The sequence below is a fragment of the Rhinopithecus bieti genome, unplaced genomic scaffold (genome assembly GCF_001698545.2).
Source record: "Rhinopithecus bieti isolate Rb0 unplaced genomic scaffold, ASM169854v2 scaffold_68244, whole genome shotgun sequence".
NCBI lineage: Eukaryota > Metazoa > Chordata > Mammalia > Primates > Cercopithecidae > Rhinopithecus > Rhinopithecus bieti.
The window spans coordinates 247,986-262,583 of record NW_016825829.1 but is presented as its reverse complement, the minus strand read 5'-3'; the positions used below and the strand labels follow the sequence as shown (position 1 = coordinate 262,583).

At 65.6% G+C, this 14,598-nt stretch overlaps 2 protein-coding genes across 7 annotated transcripts in view; both read left to right on the top strand.

The window, feature by feature from the left end:
* Positions 1 to 2,862, top strand: part of RGS12 (regulator of G protein signaling 12) — a 136,956-nt gene extending 134,094 nt beyond the window's left edge. For all 6 annotated transcript variants that reach the window (XM_017863163.1, XM_017863162.1, XM_017863164.1 and 3 more), the window contains one exon: positions 2,428 to 2,862. In XM_017863163.1, the coding sequence (XP_017718652.1) occupies positions 2,428 to 2,657 (230 nt within the window). In that variant the 3' untranslated portion in view covers positions 2,658 to 2,862. The remainder of the gene's footprint in view (positions 1 to 2,427) is intronic.
* Positions 2,863 to 4,804: 1,942 nt separating this feature from the next.
* Positions 4,805 to 12,316, top strand: HGFAC (HGF activator). Its single transcript, XM_017863160.1, is given in 18 exon segments — positions 4,805 to 4,945; positions 5,586 to 5,757; positions 5,895 to 5,991; positions 6,187 to 6,266; positions 6,893 to 6,920; positions 6,922 to 7,013; positions 7,139 to 7,188; positions 7,190 to 7,295; positions 7,458 to 7,492; positions 7,494 to 7,526; positions 7,528 to 7,561; positions 7,655 to 7,829; positions 8,100 to 8,185; positions 8,919 to 9,171; positions 10,340 to 10,479; positions 10,740 to 10,880; positions 10,972 to 11,120; positions 12,064 to 12,316. Coding segments are annotated over 18 exon segments (1,965 nt in total). The 5' UTR covers positions 4,805 to 4,834; the 3' UTR covers positions 12,247 to 12,316.
* Positions 12,317 to 14,598: the final 2,282 nt, after the last annotated feature.

Here is a 14,598-nt window from a genome sequence, read left to right as displayed (position 1 = left end):
GTGGCACCAGGAGTGAGACCAGGAGGTCAGGCCCCTCTGGAGGCGGTGCAGGCTCTGCTGGGTCCTGTGTTGCCATCCCTGCCAGGGAAACGCTGGGCAAGAAGGTGCTCCCTGGGCAGGCCCTGGCAAGCAGGTGGTGAGGCTGTGCACTGCTCAGGGCTAGGCTAGGTGGCTGAGTCACAGGCCTGGGGCTGGCTGCCCTGCACAGGAGGGCAAGGCTGGGTCCCGTAGGCAGGAAGGGCCTGGCTGTGGCCCCCTCCTTGTGATGTGGATGTCCTTGGTCCGTACAGAGCTGTCCTATCTCCAGAAACAAGTGTTTCTCCCATCCTGAGCACGCTATCTGCCTGGGGCCCACAGGGGCCTGTCCTCCCATCTGTTCATGTGGGACTGGTGGGTAAGAGCTGGGCTTCTGGACACGTGTGGGGTCGCAGGCCCCTTCGGAGCCCGATGAACACTCCAGGCAAATGCCCAAATGCTCATGGGATTGACCGGCGAAGGGGGGCGAACCCCTGCTTCTCCCCACACTTGTTACCTCCCAGCCCTGCAGCCCCGTATTCGGAGCCATGGGGACTTGGAGACAAGAAGGAGATGGGCAGAGCTGTTCCTTTGTCCCCTGGGGGCAAGGCTAGCTCCTAGCCCTGGCAGAACATAGCAGGATACTTGTTGAATGAGCAGAGGCCTGACTGGGAGAAGTTTCTAGTCTCAGCTGCTCCACATGGGCCCCTACGCCTCCAGACGGCATCTCCACCAGGCCTGGCTGAGTAAGACGCACAGGCCCCGCGCAGCTCCCACACGCTGGCTGGGCACCCTGGTGCTGCTGCGTCAAGGCCAGGATGAGGGCCTCTGGGGCCACCGCTGGAACCTGTTCAAGAGGACAGTCTGGGCACGCTCAAGAGGGGAGCCACACCTTCTGCCCGCAGCCAGGACTTGTTCACAGATGCCTCATGGAGGCTGAGTGAGGTGGGGCACACTGGGGTTGAGGACCTTGATGGCCACGGAGCTGCTGGGGCAGCAAGGACCCTGCGGCCTTCTCAGGAACCTCAGAACTGTAGATCGAGGAGGGTCTTCACCTTCCCAGGCCTTCGGTTCACCTGGGGAGGGCAGCAGTTGGTAGCAGGGACCCCCCCGTCCCTGGTTCTCATCGGCCGAGGGCTGCCTCTTCCTGCAGCCTGTCTGCTGTGGGCCCAGGCCTGGTGCCCCTGCCACCCCATAGGCACCTCTGGGCCTCCACTCTGGCATACACGTGACTGTCCCAGGGCCTCAGCCCCAGGCTCACTGGGGAAGGAAGCTCCTGGACCCCTGCCCGGGAGGCACGCTGGGCACGCAGGAACCTGTCCCCGAAGCCCGCTCCTCCGGGTTGGTAATGTCACCCCCACGGTGCAGATGGGGAGGTGGAGTCACTGAGTGGGGAAGGGCTTCCGGGCTCTCCCAGCATGGGGCCTTCACTGCCCCTTCTCAGGCCCTGGGGTCCTGCCATGGAGCTCCGGGCGGCGCGTGAACCAACCTGTTCTGTGCGCACCGTTCACTTTCCTTGGCCCCACCCTTCGTTGGCCCCTGAGGACTCCACCCTGGCTTAGACATGACTCTGTCCTCCAGGGGTCCACGTGGAGGTCACCGGATGTGGCAGGGCAGTGAGGCCCTGGGTAGGGAGGCCTTCCGGGGTGCTGGCAAGGAGATGGCCTGCCCACATTGGGTCTAGAAGCTTCCAAGGCCGGTTCAAGAAGCCGGGATCTCCTGGGACTAGAGTGGGCATTGGAGCCAGAAGTGGAGGCAGAGGCACTGACTAGCCCGGAAGAGGGGTCTCAGCAGGGGGGCCAGGGATGAAGGGGGAGGGGACACGACAGGCAGGCCCAGAGCAGGGTGTGTGCGGTGAAGACGGTGCTGAAGCAGTGAGCCAGGTGGGCGAGCAAGTGGCTAGCCTGGTAGGGTGGGATGGGGCAGCAGACGCAGGGCTCAGGGCCCGTTCCACCAGGCCAAGAGGGTCCAGCCTGTCTGGGACTGCTTCCAACCTAGTGCTCGACCCCCTGGGGGTGGGCCCTGAGGATGGGCCCTGGGCCTGGCGGTGGGCCCTGAGGACAGCACCCAGGAGGAATTGGGGGGCAGTCGGGGTGGGGGCTCCGCCGGGGGCCCAGCTCTGTTCCTGAGCTGCAGTGGGGAAGCAGGATGGTGGGGTTTCTGAGTGGGTCGGCTCCCCCACTTGGTGGCAGGTGTTCTGCCGAGGACTCTGGGAACACCGCACCTGCCCTGGGTGCACCTGCCCCAGCCCAGAGGCCCACAGTGGGAGGCCAGCTGCCTCTGGGATGTTTGGGGTGTTTCAGGAACCCTCCCATGCCCAGTGTCTGTACAGGGGCCTTCGGGGTGGGGGGTGGGTTCCGGGGGCCCAGGGCCGGGTCAGGCAAGTGACAGCTTCTCTTCTCCCTGTGACAGGAAGCGGGACCCACGGCAGCCAAGGCCTCCCGGTCAACAGAATCATCGACGTGGATCTTGTAATTGGCCTGGCGCCCGGGTGGGATGGTGGCATCGCGGGGACACGGGCTGGCCCTGGGAGGTCGCAGGCCGGTGGTGGGCCTCCTACGTCAGACCTCCCTGGCCTGAGCCCTGTCCCAGGTGAGCCCGCAAAGCCCAGGGCCAGCGCACACCATGCCACCTTCGTCTGAGCTGCCCTGGCCTGGCCAACTCTCCCGTGGACATGTCGGGGTGCGGCAGCCCCAGTGGATTCTGTGAGCCTCAGAGGGGCCACCGCAGCCACCAACACCCTCAGGAGCCAGGAGGGCAGGGGGTGACCTCACTGGAGGCACTGGCCCCAGACATTCACCATGCTGGCCCTGGCCCCTGCTGCCCAATAAAGCATTTCTGAGGACCTAAGCGTCGGTCTGGTGCTGGGTGCTGGGGGCACAGACTCATTCTCCGAGCACATCCCCAGGAGGTCGTGCAGGAGACGGAGGGGCCTGAGGAAGAGAAATGCCCCAGGGTCAGGTCAAAGGGGCTTTGAGGAGAGGGACGCTTGACTCCTGGGGCCTGAGGGCCAGGACCAGATGGCAGAGACTGGCTCTCGCCGTCACGTGGGGACCCTAACCCGGCCTTGTTTAGCAGGGTGGTCTGAGGGCCTTTCTGGGGAGGGACCATGTAAACTGCAATTTGACGGCAGAGGAAGTCTAGAAAGAGCCCTGGGCCTGTGCCAAGGCCCTGGGGCTAAAAAGGGTCTGATTACAGAAAGGGAGCCAGGTGTGGCTGCTGGGGAGGCCGGGGCCATGGGGGCTGGGTTGAGCTAGAAGAGGCGGGGCCATCTCCCAGGTTGCCTTGATGGAACCCCTAAAGCCAAATACCCTCAGTACAGGGTTGTCGGTGAGCTCCTCAGAGCATCCTAGAGGCCTGAGAGCACAGCCAGTCCCCTGGGGCTGTTCTAGAAGCTTCCAGGGAGTGGATGCACCCCACTTAGTGGTGCTCTAGGAAGGGGGCTGGGGGAGGGGTTGGAATGGAAGATGAAGCCCAGTACCAGCTGTGTGCATCACCCACCATGGTGCCCACCGTGCCCCCAGGACCCACCATGCCTCCATATCCATTGTGCCCCCAGGACCCACCACGAGCCTGCATCCATCCTGCTCCCAGGGCCCACCACGTCCCCATCTTCACCGTGCCCCCGGGGCCCACCACACCTCCATGTCCACTGTGCCCCCTGGGGCCCACGGTGTCAAGCTGGGTGGTCAGTGGGTGTCCATTTTCTCCCCCTCTGCACAGATGGGCAAATGGAGGGCAGAGAGAGGGGGTTTGGGGTATACAGGGAGGCAGCTTCAGCCCTCGCTGGTCTCCAGGCCACAGTGGTTCACTCACCCCTCCTCTCGCCTCAGCAGCTCTGGGATGCAGCTGTTGACTCGGGGAACCTGCGGGGCCTTGGCGGCTGCTCCAATATTGCAGAAGAGGTTCCTCAGGCAGCTCTGCCCACAGCCCCAAGTCACGAATTCCGTGACTCCAGCTCCATCTCCATCTGGGTGGCGGCGGCATCCTCATCCCGGGCCCCGGGGTGCCTGGCCCAGGGTTGAGCTGTGGCCCGGGTCCGGGCTCAGGCTGCAGGGTCCGAGGAGCCAGGTTTGGAAAGGCTTCTCGGAGGGGACTCCTGGGTCTGTCTGGGAGATGGGGAGGAAGGGACACTGAACATCACCAGGGGCTGCTGGGGGGCCCTGGCCACCCCCAGAGTCAGGATAGGCAGGTGGGGCAGGGTCTTGGGTCATCATTTGCTACACTCAGCCATTGCATGGCCCCTCTCCTCCCTGTGCCTGGCCTTTTGGCCAGCCCTGGGGTCACCGAGAGGAGGCAGCACCGAACCCTCCAGGAACCCCCAGTGCTGCCGTCTGTGGGACAGGGACAATGCCAGCCCCACCGCCACTGTCTGTGCTGTGCTGCGCACAGGGCTGGACACCTGCAAGGCTCAGCACCCGTAGCGGCTCTCATCATGGACAATTCACAGGCAGATGGTGGCCAGCTCAGTGGCCTGCAGGGACTGGGAGCTGTGCCAGACCATCTAGGCCCCAACCTATCTGCATTATCCTGGAAGACTTCCTGGAGGAGGCTTCTAAGCTGAGGCCCAAGGACCATGTCAGGTCCAGGACTAGGACCAGTGCAGGCCAAGACCAGAGTGGGACAGCTGGGCTTCCAGGTAGGGTCAAAGAGAGGTGGGCAGCAGGTGTGGGGCCAGGGGACTCAGGGAATTCCTCTCCGGCTGGGCCCGCCCAATGTGGGAGGCAGCCAGGGTTAATCATTTCCACGAAGCCTTGACCCCACCTGCCCTGGCCACTCTGCTCCCGCCTCCCGCTGCCTTCAGGCCAGCTCAGGAGCCATGGGGCGCTGGGCCTGGGTCTCCAGCCCCTGTCCCTCACTGGGGCTGGGCCCCTTCCTCCTCCTCCTCCTCCTGCTGCTGCCGTGGGGGTCCCAGCCCCAGCCTGGCGGGGTGAGCACTGACCTTGTCGCAGTGCGACCAGAGGTTCCCTGTGGCTACTCAGCGTCCTTGGGAGGAGGCCAGAGGGAGGGTCACTGCCGAGCATCGGGGTTTGAGGGGCGGGGGGCCAAGCATCGGGGTTTGAGGGGCGGGGGGCCGAGCAGGGTGCTCAGGTTGAAAGCTGGCCCTCACGGGGCAGGTGGGTGCTAGGCTGGCCTGGAAGCTGGGGTCTGGGCTCACGGAGCCCTGCCTAGGGACTGTCATCCCTGTGCGGCCTGGCCTGGGCCCCTATGGGTCTGGGGACTGCCCCCTCTCTCTGGGTCTCTGTTGGGTCTGGATGCATGAGGTTGAGGGAACCTCCGAGGGCGTCCTAGCTGCTCCCATCACCGAGAACTGACGTCAGGGTTTAAGCCTGGTGGGTAGCAGTGCCTGGGCCTGGGCAGTGACCCTGAGCAGGTGTTCAGTAGGGGCCCAGGGTGGGGAAGGTGTCAGGGCCTGACTGAGGCCTCAGGAATGTCGTGTGTCTTCCTGGAACCTGCTCCGAGATCTGGGAGCCCCAGTATGGAAAGAGGCTCAGGGCTGTGACCTCCTGCCCGGCAGGACCTGAGTGTAAGGGTCCGTCCCACACTGACACCCTTTCTCCTCCTCCTAGAACCGTACGGAGTCCCCAGAACCTAATGCCACAGCAACCCCTGCGATCCCCACTATCCTGGTGACCTCTGAGACCCCAACAACAAGTGCTCCAGAGGCAGAGGGACCCCAACGTGGGGGGCTCCCGCCCCCGCTCAGGGCAGTTCCCTCGAGCAGCAGCCCCCAGGCCCAAGGTGGGTCAGGTGGGCCCGGGAGGAGGTGTCGTGCTTCACCTTAGGGCTGGGTGGGAGGAGCGTGACTTCGGCTGGAGGTCCTGAGGGGCTCGGGTGCCCCTTGAGGGAGCCCTGACCCTGCCACCTGCTCCCCACAGCACTCACCGAGGACGGGAGGCCCTGCAGGTTCCCCTTCCGCTATGGGGGCCGCATGCTGCACACCTGCACTTCGGAGGGCAGCGCCCACAGGAAGTGGTGGGTCCAGGCGGCCGGAGCACCCGAGCTGGGGTCACCAGCTGGCCCCACGCTGCCTACTTTTCTGGGAGCTGGGCACACAGTAGGCCCTCACCACGCAGCAGGCGGACCCAGTGAACCCAGACCCTCCAGGGTGGTGGGGTGGTGTGGGGGCCCTCTGCCTGGGACCTCCACGCACACAGGTGTCGCCCCCAGGTGTGCCACAACTCACAACTATGACCGGGACAGGGCCTGGGGCTACTGTGTGGAGGCCACCCCACCTCTGGGGGGCCCAGGTGGGTGCTGGGTCGGGGAGCCTGGGGTGGGCGGGGGGGCTGGGCCCGGCCAGGGAGGCCGAAGGGAGGACGGGGCAGATCCGGGCAGGGGCCCTGGCTGGAGGGGAGGAGAACAGGAGCTCCGGGGTTAACCCCGGTGGGTGCCACTTAGGGCCAGAGCCTCTCCCAGGCGGGACCTGCGTCTCGCGGTGGCTGCGCGGCCATCACTGGAGCCAAGGCACCGCCTGGTGGTGAGGCCAGGCCCTGCAGCCACACAGATATGCCCTGGGCAGAGGACAGGTGGGCAGGGTCTGTGTGGTGCAGCGCCAGCCACCCTGCTCACATGGGTCCCGGGACACATGGGAGGGGGCTGCTGCCTGACAGTGTGGGTGTCGGGCTTCCAAGACACCACATGCACCAGCTGGTCAATTACCCCAGGGTGCTGAGTGGGGCGGGACGCCTGGGAGAAGTGGAGGTCTGTGCCCTCCCAGGGACCTGTGCCCCGAGGGGCGTAGAGAGGGCCCTTTTGCATCTCAGAGCCCCTCACCGGCGGCCTGATGGAGGCCCTTGCAACGCAGGGGATGTCCACAGAGGGAGCCCTGAGGCTCCCCAGCCCGCCCCTCACGGCCCCTCCCGCATGTCCTCAGCTGCCGTGGATCCCTGTGCCTCCGCCCCTGCTCAATGGAGGCTCCTGCTCAATACCGCAGGACTCCCAGTCTACCCACTGCAGCTGCCCCCGGCCTTCACCGGCAAAGACTAGCGGCACGGGTGAGCTGGGCCTCGGAGGTCCACAGGGTCCGGGGCCAGTGGCTGCCTGAGTGCAGGGCAGGTGGGCCCCTGCATGGGAGACAGCGGGTGGCCAGGGGTGTGAGGAGCGACTGTGCACCCCTCAGAGAAAGTGCTTCGACAGACGCGCTACGAGTACCTGGAGGGGGGGCCGACCGCTGGGCCGCGTGTGGCGCCAGGGCCACGTGGACAGTGGCGAGTGCTTGGGGGGGCCGGCCCGGTGCGAAGGCACCGACATACAGGTGCGCCATGGGGTGGAGCCATGCCACTGACACCCCTGATGGGTGTGCCTGTCCCCAGCCCGAGTGGGAAGGAATGGCCTGAGGTCACCCCAGAAATGAGGGAGCCAAGGGGTGGACCCCAGCCCCGACTCCCACTGCGTGGCCCTGCGCCAGCCTTCTTGACCCTGCCCCAGCTTGCCCTGAGCAGGCCCTTGCCTGAACGCACCTGCACACCTGATTGGTGGCCACTGGGACCACCCTGTGTGCCTGGCCCACCCCCAGGCTTCACCGGGCGGCTCTGGCACATCGGTGAGTGCATCAGCCCCCCCCTGGGTTGCCTTGGGGGGCAGTGGCTGGTGACCCCCCAGTGGGGCTGGCCTCACTGCCCCTTCTGCCCCGCAGTGCCTGATGAGCGCTGCTTCTTGGGGAATGGCACTGGGTACCGCGGCGCGGCCAGCACCTCAGCCTCGGGCCTCAGCTGCCTGGCCTGGAACTCCGATCTGCTCTACCAGGAGCTGCACGTGGACTCGGTGGATGCCGCAGCCCTGCTGGGCCTGGGCCCCCACGCCTACTGCCGGTCAGCACCACACCACGCCAGGCCGCCACACACAGGGCAGGCAGGGTTTGTCCTGGGGAGAGGCTCCCTGGCTGCCTAGGACCCAGGCGGGGCCAGCTCCATCCAGACAGGCCCCGGTACCTCTGCTTGGGAGGCTGCCCAAGGGAGGGCTGTGCTCTTCCCACTGCTCCAGGCATGGGAAGCCGCCCTGCTGGGGGCTCTGATGCCCCCTCCCCATGCCCTCTTGGCGGGCAGTGTGACTCCCTGCCAGCCCCCGCTCGTGCACCACAGGAATCCGGACAATGATGAGAGGCCCTGGTGCTACGTGGTGAAGGACAGCGCGCTCTCCTGGGAGTACTGCCGCCTGGAGGCCTGTGGTGCGCGGCTGGCGGGGGATGCTGCCTCGGGCCCCACCGAGGTCACAGCAGTTTTCCCCGTGACCCTCCTAGCCCCTCCCCACTCCTGGCTACTGCACCTCTGACAGATGGGGAAACTGAAGCGCACAGGAAGGCTGGTCTGAGGTCATGCAGTGGGTCGGTACTGGGGTCACAGTGGGGAAGCAGAGCCCGCTGCAGGGGACTGGTCACCAGGCGACTGCCTCGGGGTGGCACCTGCCCAGCCTGCACCATGCCCAGGATGGCCCCAGAGGCCTCTCAGGGAGGTGCAGGAAGAACAGTGTGCAGGCTCCCCACAAGCACCCCTGGCATCAGACCCTGGGCGGGCAGCCCCCCGGAGGCCATCTCCTTCCTGCCCTGGGGAGAGGCCCCCCGGCTCCCTAGGACCCAGGCGGGGCCGGCCCGGGGCTCTCATATGGGGAGTCTCTGACCGTGCTGGGGCTGGCTGTGGGGTCCCAGGCTGCTGAGGCGATCACAAAGGCCTCCGTGTGTCCAGCCACTCTGGCCCTCACAGAGCCTCGGGATTGGGCATCAAACCCCATTCTACAGATTTGGAAACTGAGGGCAGAGGTGGGCGGGCGCCAGGGCCTGAGCAGCATGGACAGGGGGTCCAGCCATGGCCCTCCGCAGCGCCTCCTGCCAGGTAGGGCCGGTGTGTGGAAGGGGGCTGGCCCTGCAAACCCCAGGGGTGTGACCTGGTGCCCTTTGCTCCCAGAATCCCTCACCAGAGTCCAACTGGCACCGGATATCCTGGCAACCCTGCCTGAGCCAGCCTCCCTGGGACGCCAGTCCTGCGGCAGGCGGCATAAGAAGAGGACGTTCCTGCGGCCACGCATCATTGGCGGCTCCTCCTCGCTGCCCGGCTCACACCCCTGGCTGGCCGCCATCTACATCGGGGACAGCTTCTGCGCTGGGAGCCTGGTCCACACCTGCTGGGTGGTGTCGGCCGCCCACTGCTTCTCCCACAGGTGCACCTCATCTGGGCCCCCGTCACCTGCCCTGAGGCCCCACACGCCATCCAGCATCACCACGCGCCTGTCCCCACCGCTTTCGGACCCCCTCCCAGCGCCTCCGCTGACTCCTTGCGGGGTCCCCGGTCACCCCCTCTGACCCCTCTGGGACTGGGGGCTCAGCCCTGAGCTGGGCATGCACGGAGACTCCAGAAACCCTGTCCCTATCAAGGGAGCCCAGGGGTCAGGGCGTTTCCACAGAGGAGGGTGCGGTGGGCAAGGTCCTGTCCTCCCTGCAGGCACCGCCCCTCCCAGAGTCCTGGCTCTCAGAGGGGAGCCAGGGAAAGCAGTGACAATGCCTCAGAGCCCTAGGAGCCCAAGCACAGCCAGGGAAACCAAGGCGCAGCCCACTCAGCCAGCTCCCCTCAGTGGGGGCACACAGCCACCCAGGCCCACACTCTTGGAGGCCTCAAGTGGGGAGACCCTGAGATGGAGCAGCCTGGGTCAGACGCCCTTCCACCTTCGATGGGCACCCCGGTAATGAGGGGCAGGGGTCTGGCCAGCCGACAGTCTGGTGACCTTTCAAGGACCACAGCTCCCAGGGTGGGGCCCTGCGTGGCCCTGCAGGCGGCTCCTGGGCCTGCAAATGGGGCCAGAACCCTCCTCAGTGTGGAGAAATGGGGTTCCCCACACGGAGCCCAGGGCAGGAGGCTGAGGCAGGGTGGAGCGACCTCCACACGGCAGATGGGAGCCCGGCTGACCCAGGGGCCTAGGCTCTGTGCCCAGCAGGAGTGAGGCCTGCATCTGGAGACCCCACAATGTGGATGGAAGCTGGGGCAGGGCCCTAGCAGGCCAGGTCTCCACCTACTCGGGTCCGGCCTTGCAGCCGACCCTGCCTTGGCCTGCCCTGAGACTCCCCCCAGGGCTTGTGACCAGTGTTGTCAGGAGGGATGGCACTGCGCTTCAGCTCCCATGCCCGGATCTGGGGGTGACTGGCCATAGCCCCTGCTTGGTGACCCCTGTCTCCCCAGTATCAACAGCCCACACCCAGGCACCTGCTCAGACCTCTTCCCGGGACCAAGACCCCACACCATTGGCCTCTGTGGGCCGGGTGGGGGGTGGGGAGAGGTGACCCTGGTGGCCAGGGGAGGGCTGGTCCATGCACCCGCCAGCCTCCCTTGCACAGCCCCCCCAGGGAAAGCGTCTCAGTGGTGCTGGGCCAGCACTTCTTCAACCGCACGACGGACGTGACGCAGACCTTCGGCATCGAGAAGTACATCCCATACACTCTGTACTCGGTATTCAACCCCAGCGACCACGACCTCGGTGAGCTCCAGGGCATCATGGCTGCACTCTGGGAAGGTGGGCCCTGTGCCCCCCAGGCCAGGCCCGGACAGGGGCAGGAGCTGGGCAGACATGTGGTGTGGGGAAGCTGGGGCAGGGCAGGGAGGACAGGGCACCTCTCCCTTCTGGATCTCCCAGGCTGCCCCATGGGACCCACTAGCTGCCCTCCTCCATCACGCGCCCCGAAAGTCTCCCGTTCAGCCCGCACACCACAGGCTGACCCTGGCCACTCTCCCGATCAGTCCTGATCCGGCTGAAGAAGAAAGGGGACCGCTGTGCCACACGCTCACAGTTCGTGCAGCCCATCTGCCTGCCCGAGCCCGGCAGCACCTTCCCTGCCGGACACAAGTGCCAGATTGCAGGCTGGGGCCACTTGGACGAGAGTGAGTTGGGAGGGGGCACCCAGCGCCCCGCCAGGGTGGACAGTGGCCAGCCACGGTGTGCATGTCATGCTGAGGGCATTATGTCCCACAGACGTGAGCGGCTACTCCAGCTCCCTGCGGGAGGCCCTGGTCCCCCTGGTCGCCGACCACAAGTGCAGCAACCCTGACGTCTATGGCGCCGACATCAGCCCCAACATGCTATGTGCCGGCTACTTCGACTGCAAGTCCGACGCCTGCCAGGTGAGCTGCTGCCCACCCCACCAGGACCTGACTGCTGGGGCTCAGCTGGTCCTGAGTCTCCGAGATGCTTGCCCCTGGGGAGCCCAGAGCCCGGCGGCACCCCAATCTGGCAGGGCCAGCCAGGGACCTCTGGGCAGGGAGCACACTCACGGTCGGTGGCCAGCACCCCAGGGTCACCCAGACCCCTGTCGGAAGGGCGTCCTCCTCACACAGAAGGGGAGACCCCGGCTCTGAGAGGGGCCTGGGGTCCCACAGAGCCCGGACAGATCCCGGCCGTGCAGCCCAAGGCAGTGCTGTCCATGTGACACCAGGCACCAAAAGCCCCTTTGCTCCGAATTCTCTCAAGCCAGCTCTTTAACCTTCAATAACCCCAACAGCCCAACCACGTCCTGGGCTCTGCAGGGCTGTGCGCTCAGGCAGTACGGCAACGCTGGCATGCAACAGCTCTTTCATGCCCCATTTTATAGCTGGGAAGACTGAGCCCCAGGCAGTCAATTCACTCTTCCAAGGCCATAAAGCCCACAAGCGGTAGAGTGGGTGGGGCTTGTCACTGGACCTGGCTAGGGGAAGTCAGGATGGCTTCCTGGAGGAGGGGGTATTTGCACTGGTCCTGAGGGATGCGTAGGAGTTTGCCAGGGAGTGAAGAAGTCATTTCAGGAGGTGCTGGGACACAGGGTGGCTGTGTGGTCCACACAGGGTACGTGCTGGTGGGGAGAGGGGGACTGTGGCTTCAGGAAGGGGAATAACGTGGTTGGAGGCCGTGGCCCAGCCAGTGCTGCCCCCGGGGAATGAGACGCCTTTTCACGAGGTTCAGGAGAGTGGGTCAGCTCCCTTGCTCAGAAACGCCTTTGTCCTCTGTCCCCGAGCTGCCACTCGGTGGAGCATGGGGGGGTCCTTGAACCAGGCCCCTGGGAGGGTGGCTCTGACCAGCATCTCTGCCTAGGGGGACTCAGGGGGACCCCTGGCCTGCGAGAAGAACGGCGTGGCCTACCTCTACGGCATCATCAGCTGGGGCGACGGCTGCGGGCGGCTCCACAAGCCGGGGGTCTACACCCGCGTGGCCAACTATGTGGACTGGATCAACGACCGGATACGGCCTCCCAGGCGGCTTGTGGCTCCCTCCTGACCCTCCAGCGGGACACCCTGGTTCCCGCCGTTCCCTGCCTTGCTGACAATAAAGATATTTCCAACAACCCAGCCCACGCTGCCTGGCCCCTGCCTGCGGCCCCACCTTCCCCTCCAGGCCATGACTGGGGCCCAGNCAGGGAAAGCGTCTCAGTGGTGCTGGGCCAGCACTTCTTCAACCGCACGACGGACGTGACGCAGACCTTCGGCATCGAGAAGTACATCCCATACACTCTGTACTCGGTATTCAACCCCAGCGACCACGACCTCGGTGAGCTCCAGGGCATCATGGCTGCACTCTGGGAAGGTGGGCCCTGTGCCCCCCAGGCCAGGCCCGGACAGGGGCAGGAGCTGGGCAGACATGTGGTGTGGGGAAGCTGGGGCAGGGCAGGGAGGACAGGGCACCTCTCCCTTCTGGATCTCCCAGGCTGCCCCATGGGACCCACTAGCTGCCCTCCTCCATCACGCGCCCCGAAAGTCTCCCGTTCAGCCCGCACACCACAGGCTGACCCTGGCCACTCTCCCGATCAGTCCTGATCCGGCTGAAGAAGAAAGGGGACCGCTGTGCCACACGCTCACAGTTCGTGCAGCCCATCTGCCTGCCCGAGCCCGGCAGCACCTTCCCTGCCGGACACAAGTGCCAGATTGCAGGCTGGGGCCACTTGGACGAGAGTGAGTTGGGAGGGGGCACCCAGCGCCCCGCCAGGGTGGACAGTGGCCAGCCACGGTGTGCATGTCATGCTGAGGGCATTATGTCCCACAGACGTGAGCGGCTACTCCAGCTCCCTGCGGGAGGCCCTGGTCCCCCTGGTCGCCGACCACAAGTGCAGCAACCCTGACGTCTATGGCGCCGACATCAGCCCCAACATGCTATGTGCCGGCTACTTCGACTGCAAGTCCGACGCCTGCCAGGTGAGCTGCTGCCCACCCCACCAGGACCTGACTGCTGGGGCTCAGCTGGTCCTGAGTCTCCGAGATGCTTGCCCCTGGGGAGCCCAGAGCCCGGCGGCACCCCAATCTGGCAGGGCCAGCCAGGGACCTCTGGGCAGGGAGCACACTCACGGTCGGTGGCCAGCACCCCAGGGTCACCCAGACCCCTGTCGGAAGGGCGTCCTCCTCACACAGAAGGGGAGACCCCGGCTCTGAGAGGGGCCTGGGGTCCCACAGAGCCCGGACAGATCCCGGCCGTGCAGCCCAAGGCAGTGCTGTCCATGTGACACCAGGCACCAAAAGCCCCTTTGCTCCGAATTCTCTCAAGCCAGCTCTTTAACCTTCAATAACCCCAACAGCCCAACCACGTCCTGGGCTCTGCAGGGCTGTGCGCTCAGGCAGTACGGCAACGCTGGCATGCAACAGCTCTTTCATGCCCCATTTTATAGCTGGGAAGACTGAGCCCCAGGCAGTCAATTCACTCTTCCAAGGCCATAAAGCCCACAAGCGGTAGAGTGGGTGGGGCTTGTCACTGGACCTGGCTAGGGGAAGTCAGGATGGCTTCCTGGAGGAGGGGTATTTGCACTGGTCCTGAGGGATGCGTAGGAGTTTGCCAGGGAGTGAAGAAGTCATTTCAGGAGGTGCTGGGACACAGGGTGGCTGTGTGGTCCACACAGGGTACGTGCTGGTGGGGAGAGGGGACTGTGGCTTCAGGAAGGGGAATAACGTGGTTGGAGGCCGTGGCCCAGCCAGTGCTGCCCCGGGGAATGAGACGCCTTTTCACGAGGTTCAGGAGAGTGGGTCAGCTCCCTTGCTCAGAAACGCCTTTGTCCTCTGTCCCCGAGCTGCCACTCGGTGGAGCATGGGGGGGTCCTTGAACCAGGCCCCTGGGAGGGTGGCTCTGACCAGCATCTCTGCCTAGGGGACTCAGGGGACCCCTGGCCTGCGAGAAGAACGGCGTGGCCTACCTCTACGGCATCATCAGCTGGGGCGACGGCTGCGGGCGGCTCCACAAGCCGGGGTCTACACCCGCGTGGCCAACTATGTGGACTGGATCAACGACCGGATACGGCCTCCCAGGCGGCTTGTGGCTCCCTCCTGACCCTCCAGCGGGACACCCTGGTTCCCGCCGTTCCCTGCCTTGCTGACAATAAAGATATTTCCAACAACCCAGCCCACGCTGCCTGGCCCCTGCCTGCGGCCCCACCTTCCCCTCCAGGCCATGACTGGGGCCCAGGTCTATGCGGCAGGCCTCAGGCTGCCGTCCTGGAGCCCACACAGTCCTCAGTGGAGATGGAGCCTGTGGCCCCACAGGGGGATCTGGCCCCACAGCCCAGAGAGTTGTCAGAGGATCAGGTCTGGGCTTCTCCAGGCCCCGGCAGAGTCCAGCCCCCTCCCAGGCCAGCCCCAGGCCGGGGCTCAG